Source organism: Bombina bombina, chromosome 6 (assembly GCF_027579735.1).
Source record: "Bombina bombina isolate aBomBom1 chromosome 6, aBomBom1.pri, whole genome shotgun sequence".
In the NCBI taxonomy this organism is placed as follows: Eukaryota; Metazoa; Chordata; class Amphibia; order Anura; family Bombinatoridae; genus Bombina; species Bombina bombina.
In genome coordinates, this window is record NC_069504.1 from 1,026,242,123 (window position 1) to 1,026,255,721 (window position 13,599).

General features: G+C 36.4%; 1 protein-coding gene across 2 annotated transcripts in view; it reads right to left on the reverse strand.

The window, feature by feature from the left end:
* The window catches only part of ABTB3 (ankyrin repeat and BTB domain containing 3), a 328,216-nt gene that overhangs the window by 12,414 nt on the left and 302,203 nt on the right, over positions 1-13,599 (reverse strand). For both annotated transcript variants that reach the window (XM_053718757.1, XM_053718756.1), the window contains 3 exons: positions 11,523-11,628; positions 9,638-9,740; positions 5,106-5,187 (listed from right to left, as the gene is read on the reverse strand). In XM_053718757.1, coding sequence (XP_053574732.1) covers positions 5,106-5,187; positions 9,638-9,740; positions 11,523-11,628 — 291 coding nt within the window. The remainder of the gene's footprint in view (positions 1-5,105; positions 5,188-9,637; positions 9,741-11,522; positions 11,629-13,599) is intronic.

The following is a 13,599-nucleotide window of genomic DNA, read 5'->3' on the forward strand; positions in this document are numbered from 1 at the left end:
AGAGAGAGGGAGCAAGGGTTGGAACCGCGGTACTTAAAAAATTGGCCGTGTACACGGGCTTTAGGACTAGTTAAGATATAATAAACAGAATCTACTATAAATATTTTAGCTGAAAATAAATCAGTATAATTATGCAATGTTACAAGAAATGTGATGATTAATAGATAAACAACATTTATTAAATAAATAGTGCAGTGTCTCTTTAACAGTTGTTGACATTGGATTGCTAATTAATTAACCAGGGTAAAAATGAATGTTTTATTAAAAATAAAATAAAAAAAAAATAGCTGTGGTCCAGATGTGATTTGGACAAATGCTGAAAAACCATTTAAGAATGCCTAGGCTATCCATAATGCCATGCTCAGGATTAAAAATGATATACTGTACCTTATATAGAAATATGGCAGACTAGATGGGCCTTGGGATTCTTACTTGCAGTAAAAGCGTATTTTTGTCTATCAACTGGTGACTATTTTTCTTGCCATACACTCAATAACTTGGAATAAAATTGCACCTTGAAGGAATCTATAAATGGATACTAAAGTCCTAGATTGGCTACTGTGTTTTTAAAGTGCAATATTTGAAGAGCTGGAAACTACTTTTAATACCTTTAAAAACATACGCCTAGATTACGAGTTGTGCGTTAGGGTAAAAAAGCAGCGTTAAGAGGTCCTAACGCTGCTTTTTTTACGCCCGCTGGTATTACGAGTCTTGAAGGTTTAGGGTGACCACACACTTCTTTGGCCTTACCGCAAAACGACTTACGTAAACTTCGTAAACCCTTTTTTTTATGGGACTTCCATAGCGCCGGTATTACGAGTCTGTCCTGGGAGGCCAAAAAGTGAGCGGTACACCCTCTCCTGTCAAGAGTCCTAACGCATTTAAAAGTCAGTAGTTAAGAGTTTTATGGTACAACACCGTAACATAAAACTCATAACTAAAGTGCTAAAAAGTACACTAACACCCATAAACTACCTATTAACCCCTAAACCGAGGCCCTCCCACATCGCAAACACTATAATAAAAATTTTAACCCCTAATCTGCCGCTTCGGACACCGCCGCCACCTACATTATACTTATGAACCCCTAATCTGCTGCCCCCAACATCGCCGACACCTACATTATATTTCTTAACCCCTAATCTGCTGCCTCCAATGGCGCCATCACCTACCTACACTTATTAACCCCTAATCTGCCGCCCCCAATGTCGCTGCCTCTATAATAAATATATTAACCGCTAAACCGCCGCACTACCGCCTCGCAAACATTAGTTAAATATTATTAACCCCTAATCTGCCGTCCCTAACATCGCCGCCACCTACCTACATTTAATGACCCCTAATCTGCCGCCCCCAACGTTGCCGCCACTATATTAAAGTTATTAACCCCTAAACCTAAGTCTAACCCTAACATCTCCTAACTAAAATATAATTTAAATAAATCTAAATAAAATTACTATCATTAACTAAATTATTCCTATTTAAAACTAAATACTTACCTGTAAAATAAACCCTAAGCTAGCTACAATATAACTAATAGTTACATTGTAGCTAGCTTAGGCTTTATTTTTATTTTACAGGCAAGTTTGTATTTATTTTAACTAGGTAGAATAGTTTTTAAATAGTTATTAACTATTTAATAACTACCTAGCTAAAATAAATACAAATTTACCTGTAAAATAAAACCTAACCTAAGTTACACTAACACCTAACACTACACTATAATTAAATAAATTAACTAAATTAAATACAATTAAATAAATTAAATTAAATTAGTTAAAGTCACAAAAAACAAACTCTAAATTACAGAAAATAATAAACAAATTACAGAAATTTAAACTAATTACACCTAATCTAATAGCCCTATTAAAATAAAAAAGCCCCCCAAAATAAAAAAAACCCTAGCCTAAACTAAACTACCAATAGCCCTTAAAAGGGCCTTTTGCAGGGCATTGCCCCAAAGTAATCAGCTCTTTTACCTGTAAAAAAAAATACAAACAACCCCCCCAACAGTAAAACCCACCACCCACACAACCAAACCCCCAAATAAAATACTATCTAAAAAAACCTAAGCTCCCCATTGCCCTGAAAAGGGCATTTGGATGGGCATTGCCCTTAAAAGGGCAGTTAGCTCTTTTGCCACCCAAATCCTAATCTAAAAAATAAAACCCACCCAATACACCCTTTAAAAAACCTAACACTAACCCCCTGAAGATCGACTTACCGGGAGAAGTCTTCATCCAAGCCCGGCCGAAGTCCTCAACGAAGCCGGGAGAAGTCTACAAACAAAGCCGGGCGAAGTGGTCCTCCAGACCGGCAGAAGTCTTCATCCAAGCCGGGCGAAGTGGTCCTCCAGACGGGCAGAAGTCTTCATCCAGACGGCATCTTCTATCTTCATCCATGCGGAGCGGCTCCATCTTCAAGACATTGAACTTCAATCCTATTGGCTGATTGCATCAGCCAATAGGATTTTTTCTACCTTAATTCTGATTGGCTGATAAAATTCTATCAGCCAATCAGAATCTAAGGGACGCCATCTTGGATGACGTCACTTAAAGGTACCTTCATTCTGTTTTAGTCGTCGGAAGAAGAGGATGCTCCGTGTCGGATGTCTTGAAGATGGAGCCGGTCCGCGCCGGATGGATGAAGATAGAAGATGCCGCCTGGATGAAGACTTCTGCCCGTCTGGAGGACCACTTCGCTTGGGTTGGATGAAGACTTCTGCCCGTCTGGAGGACCACTTCACACAGCTTGGATGAAGACTTCTCCCGGCTTCGTTGAGGACTTTGGCCCGGCTTGGATGAAGACTTCTCCCGGTAAGTCGATCTTCAGGGGGTTAGTGTTAGGTTTTTTTAAGGGTGTATTGGGTGGGTTTTATTTTTTAGATTAGGGTTTGGGTGGCAAAAGAGCTAACTGCCCTTTTAAGGGCAATGCCCATCCAAATGGCCTTTTCAGTGCAATGGGGAGCTTAGGTTTTTTTAGATAGTATTTTATTTGGGGGGTTGGTTGTGTGGGTGGTGGGTTTTACTGTTGGGGGGGTTGTTTGTATTTTTTTTTACAGGTAAAAGAGCTGATTACTTTGGGGCAATGCCCCGCAAAAGGCCCTTTTAAGGGCTATTGGTAGTTTAGCTTAGGCTAGGGTTTTTTATTTTTATTTTGGGGAGGCTTTTTTTATTTTAATAGGGCTATTAGATTAGGTGTAATTAGTTTAAATTTCTATAATTTGTTTATTATTTTCTGTAATTTATTTATTTTATTTTTTTGTACTTTAACTAATTTAATTTAATTGTATTTAATTATAGTGTAGTGTTAGGTGTTAGTGTAACTTAGGTTAGGTTTTATTTTACAGGTAAATTTGTATTTATTTTAGCTAGGTAGTTATTAAATAGTTAATAACTATTTAATAACTATTCTACCTAGTTAAAATAAATACAAACTTGCCTGTAAAATAAAAATAAAGCCTAAGCTAGCTACAATGTAACTATTAGTTATATTGTAGCTAGCTTAGGGTTTATTTTACAGGTAAGTATTTAGTTTTAAATAGGAATAATTTAGTTAATGATAGGAATATTTATTTAGATTTATTTAAATTATATTTAAGTTAGGGAGTGTTAGGGTTAGAGTTAGACTTAGGTTTAGGGGTTAATAACTTTAATATAGTGGCGGCGACATTGGGGGCGGCAGATTAAGGGTTAATAAATGTAGGTAGGTGGCGGCGATGTTAGGGATGGCAGATTAGGGGTTAATAATATTGAACTAATGTTTGCGAGGTGGGAGTGCGGCGGTTTAGGGGTTAATATGTTTATTATAGTGGCGGCGACGTTTGGAGCGGCAGATTAGGGGTTAATAAGTGTAGGTAGGTGGCGGCGACATTGGGGGCGGCAGATTAGGGGTTAATAAATATAATGCAGGTGTCGGCGATGTCGGGCGGCATATTAGGGGTTAATAAGTGTAAGATTAGGGGTGTTTAGACTCGGGGTTCATGTTAGGGTGTTAGGTGTAAACATAAAATGTATTTCCGCATAGGAATCAATGGGGCTGCGTTAAGGAGTTTTACGCTGCTTTTTGGCAGGTGTTAGACTTTTTTTCAGCCGGCTCTCCCTGTTGATTCCTATGGGGAAATCGTGCACGAGCACGTTACACCAGCTCACCGCTGACTTAAGCAGCGCTGGTATTGGAGTGCTGTAAAGAGCAAAATTTTGCTCAACGCTCACTTCTTGTCTTTTAACGACGGGTTTCTGAAAACTCGTAATACCAGTGCTGCAGGTAAGTGAGCGGTGAGGGAAAACTGCTCGTTAGCACCGCATAGCCTCTAACGCAAAACTCTTAATCTAGGTGATAGTTTTTTTATGTTGGCCCTTTTCTTTGACTGCCTTATAACATTAATACACAAGTATTTGGTTCAAACAGCCAATCACACACAGAATGGCAAGCAAATTATTAAACATAGGGCCCCATTTATCATACTGTGTGCAGACATGGTTCTCAAGAAGCAAAACCTGTCCGCACACCTTCAGGACCTCTGGAGAAGCACTGGCTGGGAGAATTTAGGATTGCACAAGTGTTAATTTATGCAACCCCACCCCCTGCACTCACTAAACCAATAACGTGAGAGTAGGACTTGTCAGTCAACCCAGACAAATACATTTGGGTTGTCTGACGCCCTGAACAGCTAAGATTGTAAACACGTTAAAATGCCGCGGTGTTTCTTAACTTTTACTGTGCACCAAAACAGCCCCAAAGCTAATTACACAGCTTCGTAAATAGGTACCTTTTTGTATTAAAATATAAGTAAGGGTTGGGCTTTATATCTAATCTATCTAATCTATCTATCTATCTATCTATCTATCTAATCTATCTATCTAATCTATCTATCTAATCTATCTATCTAATCTATCTATCTAATCTATCTATCTAATCTATCTTTGTACACACTATAATGTGACTCTAAGCAACTCAGGGATAATATAATAAGGTAAACATTAAATATTTTACAATACATTAATTTGTAATTAATATTTTATTTATACTTTTTTATAACTCAACGGTTCATGATATGTATTCACTTAACTATAATTTAGAAATACTGTACATAAATAAGCTACCTGAAAGATGTGGTATTTCACATAATTTATTTCAATGCAGTTGTTTTCCCCAGAAGATTTGTTGGTAAGAAGTGCTTTAAATCTGAAAACAAACAAAAAATAAATACAAATAAATTTGAAATAACACGATATATAAACAAAATTAAACATTCTATAATGAATTAATTATATTTATTTAGCAATTTAGTTTTTTTTAAATATATATGTTATCCAAGAAAGAAACTATTTCCTTTAATGCATTGATTTTGAGATAAAATTAATTTACTACATTGATAATCGCCTTGTATGTGATTTTTTTTGCATCAAATTTAAGTAGCTGTTAGTTTTTTTAAATGTTTAATTCCTGTATGAATTTGTGTTGTTTTCTGAAAATGTATCAACTACAATTAATTTGTTAATGAGATACTAGAAGATTAGCGTGTTTGATCCATAAACGGAAAAGCACAACTCTGAATTGAGAGACATTTTCTAGTTAAAGTGAATGTAAATTGGAATGAATAAGTGCCCGGTTTTTAAAAATTACTATTAACCCGTTAAGGACCAACGACGTACAAGGTACATCCTACAAAAAAAAGGTCCTTAACAACCAAGGACGTACCCTGTACGCCGTTGGTGTTTCCAAGCGGTGGAAGCGATCCTGATCGCTTCCAGCCGCTTTCATGTTATTGCAGTGATGCCTGCAATAACATGGCATCCTGCAATAACATTTCTTAGCAGTCCGATGCAGAGAGAGACACTCTATGGCCCTCTCTGCATCGGCCATCGATGGCCATGATCGTTGGTGGGTGGGAGCCGATGTGGGAGGCAGGTGGGCGGCCATCAATGGGAGGTTACAAGCTTTAGGGGGGATGGATCGTGTGTGGGACCGCCGGGGGTGCACGTGCACGGGGGCAGCCATGTGCACGGGGGTGGGAGCGCGTGGGAACGCTACACTATGAAACAAACTAGATTTGCATATGGTGGGGGAAAGGTCTGGGAAGGGTGGGAATTTTTAACTAAGGGATCTGGGAGGGGGTGAGAGGATGAATATTGAGGGGGGCAGCTACACTACAGAAGTGTTTTACTTTATTTTTAATAAAATACCATATTTTATGGCAAACTGGGTACTGGCAGACAGCTGCCAGTACCCAAGATGGCTCACATTAAGGTAGAGGGGGAGGGTTAGAGAGCTGTTTGGGGGGGATCAGGGAGGTTGGGGGCTAAGGGGTGATCCTACAAAGCAGAATATTTTTTTTTAAAAAACAAAACAAAAAAACAAAAAAAAAACTTTTATTTTAGTACTGGCAGACTTTCTGCCAGTACTTAAGATGGTGGGGACAATTGTGTGGTAGGGAAGGGAAGAGAGCTATTTTGGAGGAATCAGGGGGTGTGATGTGTCAGGTGGGAGGCTGATCTCTACACTAAAGCTAAAATTAACCCTACACGCTCCCTACAAGCTACCTAATTAAGCCCTTCACTGCTGTGCATAATACACGTGTGGTGCGCAGCGGCATTTAGCGGCCTTCTAATTACCAAAAAGCAATGCCAAAGCCATATAAGTCTGCTATTTATGAACAAAGTGGATCCCAGAGAAGCATTTACAACCATTTGTGCCATAATTGCACAAGCTGTTTGTAAATAATTTCAGTGAGAAACCTAAAGTTTGTGACAAAATTTGTGAAAATTTGTTTTTTATTTGAGTGCATTTGGCGGTGAAATGGTGGCATGAAATATACCAAAATGGGCTAGATCAATACTTTAGGTCGTCTTCTAAAATAAAATATATACATGTCAAGGTATATTCAGGGATTCCTGACAGATATCAGTGTTACAACGTAACTATCGCTAATTTTGAAAAAAATTGTTTGGAAATAGCAAAGTGCTACTTGTATTTATTGTGTGTTTTTTTCAATTTTTACTCATATTTTATAATTTGTTTTATAGTAAATTATAAGATATGTTCAAAATAATGGTCTTTGGAAATTCCATTTAATGGCGAGAAAAACGGTATATAATATGTGTGGGTACAGTAAATGAGTAAGAGGAAAATTACAACTAAACACAAAAACAGCAGAAATGTAAAAATAGCCCTGATCCCAAACAGTCAGAAAATGGAAAAGTGCTGTGGTCATTAAGGGGTTAAAAACAGTGCCACTTTCATTCATTAAAATTTACATGGAAGCTGTACTTAGCATTGCAATGACGAAACTGGTTTCCTCCAAGCCGGATTTGTCATCGATATGCTAAGTACAGAGGAGCGGCGGATGGAGCATCACTTGTCTGGGTTTCCTAAAGAAAAAGGTAAGAATTTAAAAAAAACAAAAAAACGCTTCAATGTAAATTTTAATTAATGAAAATGCCCCTGTTTTTAATAGTACTTTTAAAAACTGGGCACTTATTCATTCAAATTTACATTCACTTTAAGATTTGATTTACTACAACTTTCTTATTTTGCTACTGATTCTTAATTAGATTAAAGTTTGGCTTTGATAGGGTCACCATTCACTGTTGCCTTGCCTGTGTGTTCAGGATAAGTATCTTCCTTAAAGGGACATTTTTATTTATTTATGTGTAATAATTACTAGCAATTAAGCCTCTTGAGCTAGTATATCTTATCTCCTTTGCTGTGACCAGTTAGGGGCACATATGAATGTGTTCTTGCACTGACCAAGCAATCACATGTGTAGAATGCAGTGCCAGTTAAATTAAAGGGAAAATATCTTTAAAAAAAAAAAAAAAAAAATGAAAGTACATTGCATTTTTTGCTACCCATAATTAAACATTTTGGACCATTTTCCAAGCGAAGGTTGTTGCTTTATCTTGTGCTTGGTCTCATGCTAAGGATAACACAACATCTGATATTACAGGGAGTGCTTTTTGCTACATCTTTACTTTATCTTTCATTTTGCATTATGGTAAAATTCTAAACAAGAATTCATTAATAATTATTTTCTCTACACCATCACCTTTCAAATAGCTCAGCTTAAAGGACCATTATAGTGCAAAAATGACATTTTCTAATTCATTAGAGCATGTCATTTAGCACTATCAATCCTACAAGTCTATGGGGCAAATTTATCAAAGTGCGAGCGGACATGATACGATGTAGTGTATAATGTCCGCTGCACATCGATAAATGCCGACAGCATACGCTGTCGGCATTTATCATTGCACAAGCAGTTCTTGGGAACTTGTGGCACCCTCTCTCTATTCTTCTTCAACAGTTGTTCCACACTCTCTGGGATCAAGAGGAGCAGCCTGATTCATTATTCCCTTCAAGAGGACATCTTTATTCCCTATTTACCACCAGCATATGGACAGTAAACAGGACTAATACGGTAGACTTGATCTACTATATCAATAGTACAATAATTTGGTTTTAAATTGTATAATGTTTTCTTTTTAAACACCAGCGCTCTTTTATATCCCTTTACTGGGATATTTTTACTTAGTTCTTGTGAACTGCTTGTGCAATACCGCCCCCTGCAGATTTGCGGCCAATCGCCCTTACCGGCGGGTGTCAATCAACCTGATCGTATTCGTGTGGGAGTTATGGAGCAGCGGTCTTCACCAGAAACAAGGGGCATCAAGCTCCATTCGGAGCATGATAATGCGGCCCCTATGTGTTTAACCCCCCCCCCCCCCCACACACACACACAATGGAGTTAAACACATAGTTAAAGTACTTCTCAGGAGCCACTGAGAACTGTTGGTCCCAAGCAGACATGGCAAGTGAACCAGTCAGCAGTGATAATTGCACAGCTGGGTCTAACAAATTAGTGCATGGTGTACTTTAAATGTATGCAGCTTCTTCTATCCTGGAATATAATAGCTGCTTTAGAGGTAATACAGGTCTGTTGGCAACTTTTAATACTAACAACTGCTTTGCCTGGATTTTCTGTTTCACAAAAGTTATGATTGCATTTCTCCTAACTTTATATTTCTTCATCCAGGATAGCATCAGATAATTGTTATGGCAATCCATGGGTGTGGCTGGGCATTTATGGGCATGGTTTAGGTGGTGCCAAGGCTGCAGAGTTTAAAATGAATGGTAAAATATTAATTTAGGTATATTTGTATATGAAATAGCTATCTGCTAATTGAAACCACAACCCAATTAAATAAGCTGAGCTTGCAGGGAGAGCAGACCTCATTAGCTTATCTCTATATTTACACAAAATATTTCTTAGCTCATCTCTCTATACACTGTTTCAAAGGGCAAAAACAGCTCTTTCGAATGACAAAATAAAAAGGATATATTAGTAAAGTATTTAATACACTCCTGTATGTAAAATGAATCACTGGGAACACATTAAAGGGGAGAAATGTTAGCAGTACACTGTCTCTTTAAGAATGTTCATAGGTGACATTGAATTCTAATTCAAAAAGATTTCCCCGTCTAAATTATTTTCAGGATTTATTTTTTTCTATCTTCACCAACTGAATATTATCTCATCAACTGTTACTGAATAAAATACTAAAAAAGTTATACTTTAATGCAGCTCTGTCAAGATAATACTTATTTTCCACTACAAACAAATTTTACTTCATACCTTGGAGATGCTGTAAATAATAATACTTTGTGGGCATAAAAGGGTTTTCCTTCCACAAGGAAAGTGACATCAGACATTTCTTTGTTGTTTAGAAAATGTGGATCTAAAAATAAAAATATATGATAGAATTCAGTGTGAGATAATATCATTGCCTGTAACAATGTGTAGCAAAGGGATCTGCAAAAATGAATTCTTATGAAACATTTGATAAACATGATACATTTGTTTTTAAATCCCCTTGTCCTTTCATGGTAGCATTTGATTCCTCCTATTGTATTTAGTATGATAATAAGTTAATGTGCCACTAAAAGCAGAAAGGAAATATTGCTTTACAGAACAATGTTTAATATTATTCTTTATTGAAGTCAGTTAATCTGGATTCACACAAGTTCTTTAGTAGGCTGTAAATTACATGTTTTCATGTGCTCTGCTATCTATGTATTCAAATATTGTGTAATGTTTTGCAGGGGGGACATTGCGTGGCATATGCTATTGTTTATACAATCATAATCAAAAACTGCACTACAAAGGTTAAAAAAGACAAGGAGAGGTTCATCCATTGATTGCAAATGATGTGTTTGTGCAATCAGAAACCCATGATTTTTTTTTCTGTGCACTCCAGAGCTTATTTTTCAGAAACCTCACATTTAAATGGTCTTATGAGATTTCAGACACACTTTTTTAAAGCGTAAAGGGCAAATAAAACATGCACAAAACATGCTTTTTTATGTTGCATTCAATATTCAATACCAAATGTAACATTTGTCTCCAAAATGGGATGTTAGAATATTCAGCAAACATTCAACATTTATTTTAAATAAACAAACCGAGGCACTATTAGTAGTTTTAACAAATATGCCAAAATATTTGTCCACATTAATACTGAACAATGTATACAACTGTGGATAAGGTAAATAGAAATATTTAATGGCCTCATGTACAAAGGCCTCTAATCTGACGAATATTTAAAGGGATATGAAATCCAAAAATGTTCTTTGGTGATTTAGACAGAGCATACCACTTTAAAAAAGTTTCTAATTTACTCCTATTATCCCATTTGCTTTGTTTTAATGATATTCAGTGTTCAAGAGATACCTAGGTAGGCATCTGGAGCACTACATGTCAGGAAATAGTGCTGCCGTCTAGTGGCTCTTGCAAATGGATAACATTCTTGCAAAACTGCTGCCATATTGTGCTCCAGAAATGGGCCGGCTCCTAAGCATATATCCCTGCTTTTCAACAAACGATAATAAGAGACAAAGAAAAAATGATAATAGAAGTAAATTAGAAAGGTGATTAAAATTGCATGCTCTATCTGAATCATGAAAGAAACATTTTGGGTTTCATATCTGATTAGATTAGACTGCATGTTCTCTTCTAAATGTGTCTTCAGCAATTGTATTATAACATTTACTTTGTTCTCATAGTATTCTCTGTTGAAGTCATACCTAGGTAGGTAGTGTGCACATTTCTGGAGCAGCACATGGCAGAAAACACTGCTGCCACCTAGTGTTCTTCCAAATATATAACATAGTTATAAAACACCTTCCTACATGCTTTTCAGCAAAGAATAGCAAGAGAAGGAAGTAAATTGGAAAGTTTTTTTGTTTTTTTAATTTTATACGCTATCTGAAACATTAAATAATTTTGGGGGGTTTTATGCCCTTTTAAACCTCAGCATTAGCAACACATTGAAACCTTAGCAAAGACTATAATACTTCTCATGGATACTTCGATCATATGATTCCAGTTTGGTAGAAGTTGTAAAAAATATGTTTTACATTATTGGTAATCATCTGTTAGACACACACATGTTTTACAGTACGAAGAGCAAAATAACCTATAGCGCTGGTATGCAAGGTCAAATAGTGATTTGAATTCTTACCCAATCTAGATGTCTGTTTCCGTTTGATTTCTGTCAGCTTTGGTATCGGATAAGGCCCATAGCATTGACTGAATATGACAGATAATTGTTGACTGATCACCTCATTCTAGAAAAAAATAAAAAATCATTATGTATTTTTTTTTTTAAAGATGGCTGCTCTAATAACTGTTTTAACTTGAAACTGAAAGCAGGCGATAGTAAAGTGAAAGTTATTTTCCTGTTTCAAAACTGAAAAGAAAAAAATAATCAGACTTGGGGGCCCATTTAACAAATGGCGGGCAGACATTATCCTTCTATTTAAATTGAAACAGGAAAAACTGCCAATTTCCCAGAGAACTTCATTACTTTCTACGGGCCAGATAATCAAACATTCTTTAGTTTGGAGGGAGGTTATAGAGCAGACTTCACAGGGGCTGAAATCACTGACTTTTCTAAGAAAATGAGAGGAACCTGGGAGTCCCAGAGAGATGAGATGCCTTCCATAGAAAGTAATGAACCCCTCTGGGATACAACATTTTGCACAGGAGAGAGAGAGTAATTGGAGAACACCTGGGGCTGATATAAAGGTTCTGTTTGCATGAGTTACAAATTAAACTTAAATGTTTTGATTGCAATTTAACTTGCTTTTGTCTAGATTTTACAATATATTACTCTTCTGTTATATAAAATAAGTGTATTGTGAATTTTGAGCAGAATTCACCTGCATACAGCTCGCAAGATAAATCCGTAAGAACAGATGTGTAAACTGCTTACACAATTTCACAAGACTGGTGAGAGAGCTTCAGACATACCCTGGGGACTCCCCTGTTAAGCCCAGGGAACTGCCCTGTTCCTCCCACTTTCTGAAACGGTCGATTTTAGTTTGCAATGCAGCAAATACAAGGTGCAATATAATTTGTAAAAGCTACACAGAAATATACAAAGTATAACTTTCAAAACATGATCAGAATTTTTAAACTCAGTGCTAGCGCTAAATCTAAATGTATTAAAATATGAATGAGAAAGTGGAAAGCTTAAATGCAATAATACTGAAAGGACCCAATCTGAAATGTAAAATGATATAAAATAAAAAGCACAAAGTGTAAGTGTAACAAAACTCTCATATCATGCAGTACTACATTGCACTGAGCTTGTCTCTTCTTCACATACAGAAATGAGAGAGATCTCACAGTTTTGGAGAGTTCTGCCCTTTTTCTTTTGAATATTTAGGGAAATCAGCCCCTGGGAAGTCTGAACTGCAATTGGTCTGCAAGCTGGAGAATCATTTGAACATTAGGGCCCCAGTCAGCTGAAGCTTAGGTCTCAAAAAACAGGTATACAGCAATACCACTTTCACTTGGCCTGGGGGAGATATAATTATATAAAAAGGGAGAAAACTTCAACTAATACCTAACTGAAAAACAATGAGTTGCTCAGTAAGTTATTGTTAAAGTACCAAATAATTCACAGATCCGATATTATAAAGGTATGCTCTGCACACACAGAGACAGGAAAACATGCAGATATATGTAATCCCCTGCAAAGGGGGTTAAACACACAATAGAAGTGCCGCTCGCCTCAGATGTGCAACTAGCGCTGCTGATTGGATCAGTGACGGGTTCCACTCAGGACTAGCAGTTCCACCATGAGTCACTGTTTTTCACCTCTTTGCAGGGGGTTAAACACACGATAGAACAGGGTCGATAGTCATAAAATGACATGGTCTAGCAGAATATAACATGCAATTTTTCGACTATTATAGCCCTTGAAGGACAATGAGATTTCTAATTATGAAAAGTTTGTATTTAATTAGATTTGTTAATCTGTATTTATTTATTTTGGCTTTTAACACAAATGTATAAATGTATTTGGTACAGTAAAATAATATGTCGCTTTTAATTTCATAAATTAATACACCAGTAAGTACCAGTAATTGTATATTTTAGTACAGTATAAATGATAGTTTTTGATATAATATTATACATTTTTAACTTGATAATAAATTCTCTGATTAGTAAAAATAAAAAAATATTCAGTAATAATAACAGACACTATCAGTATATATCCTCTGATTTACACCCATAACAAAAATAGAGGA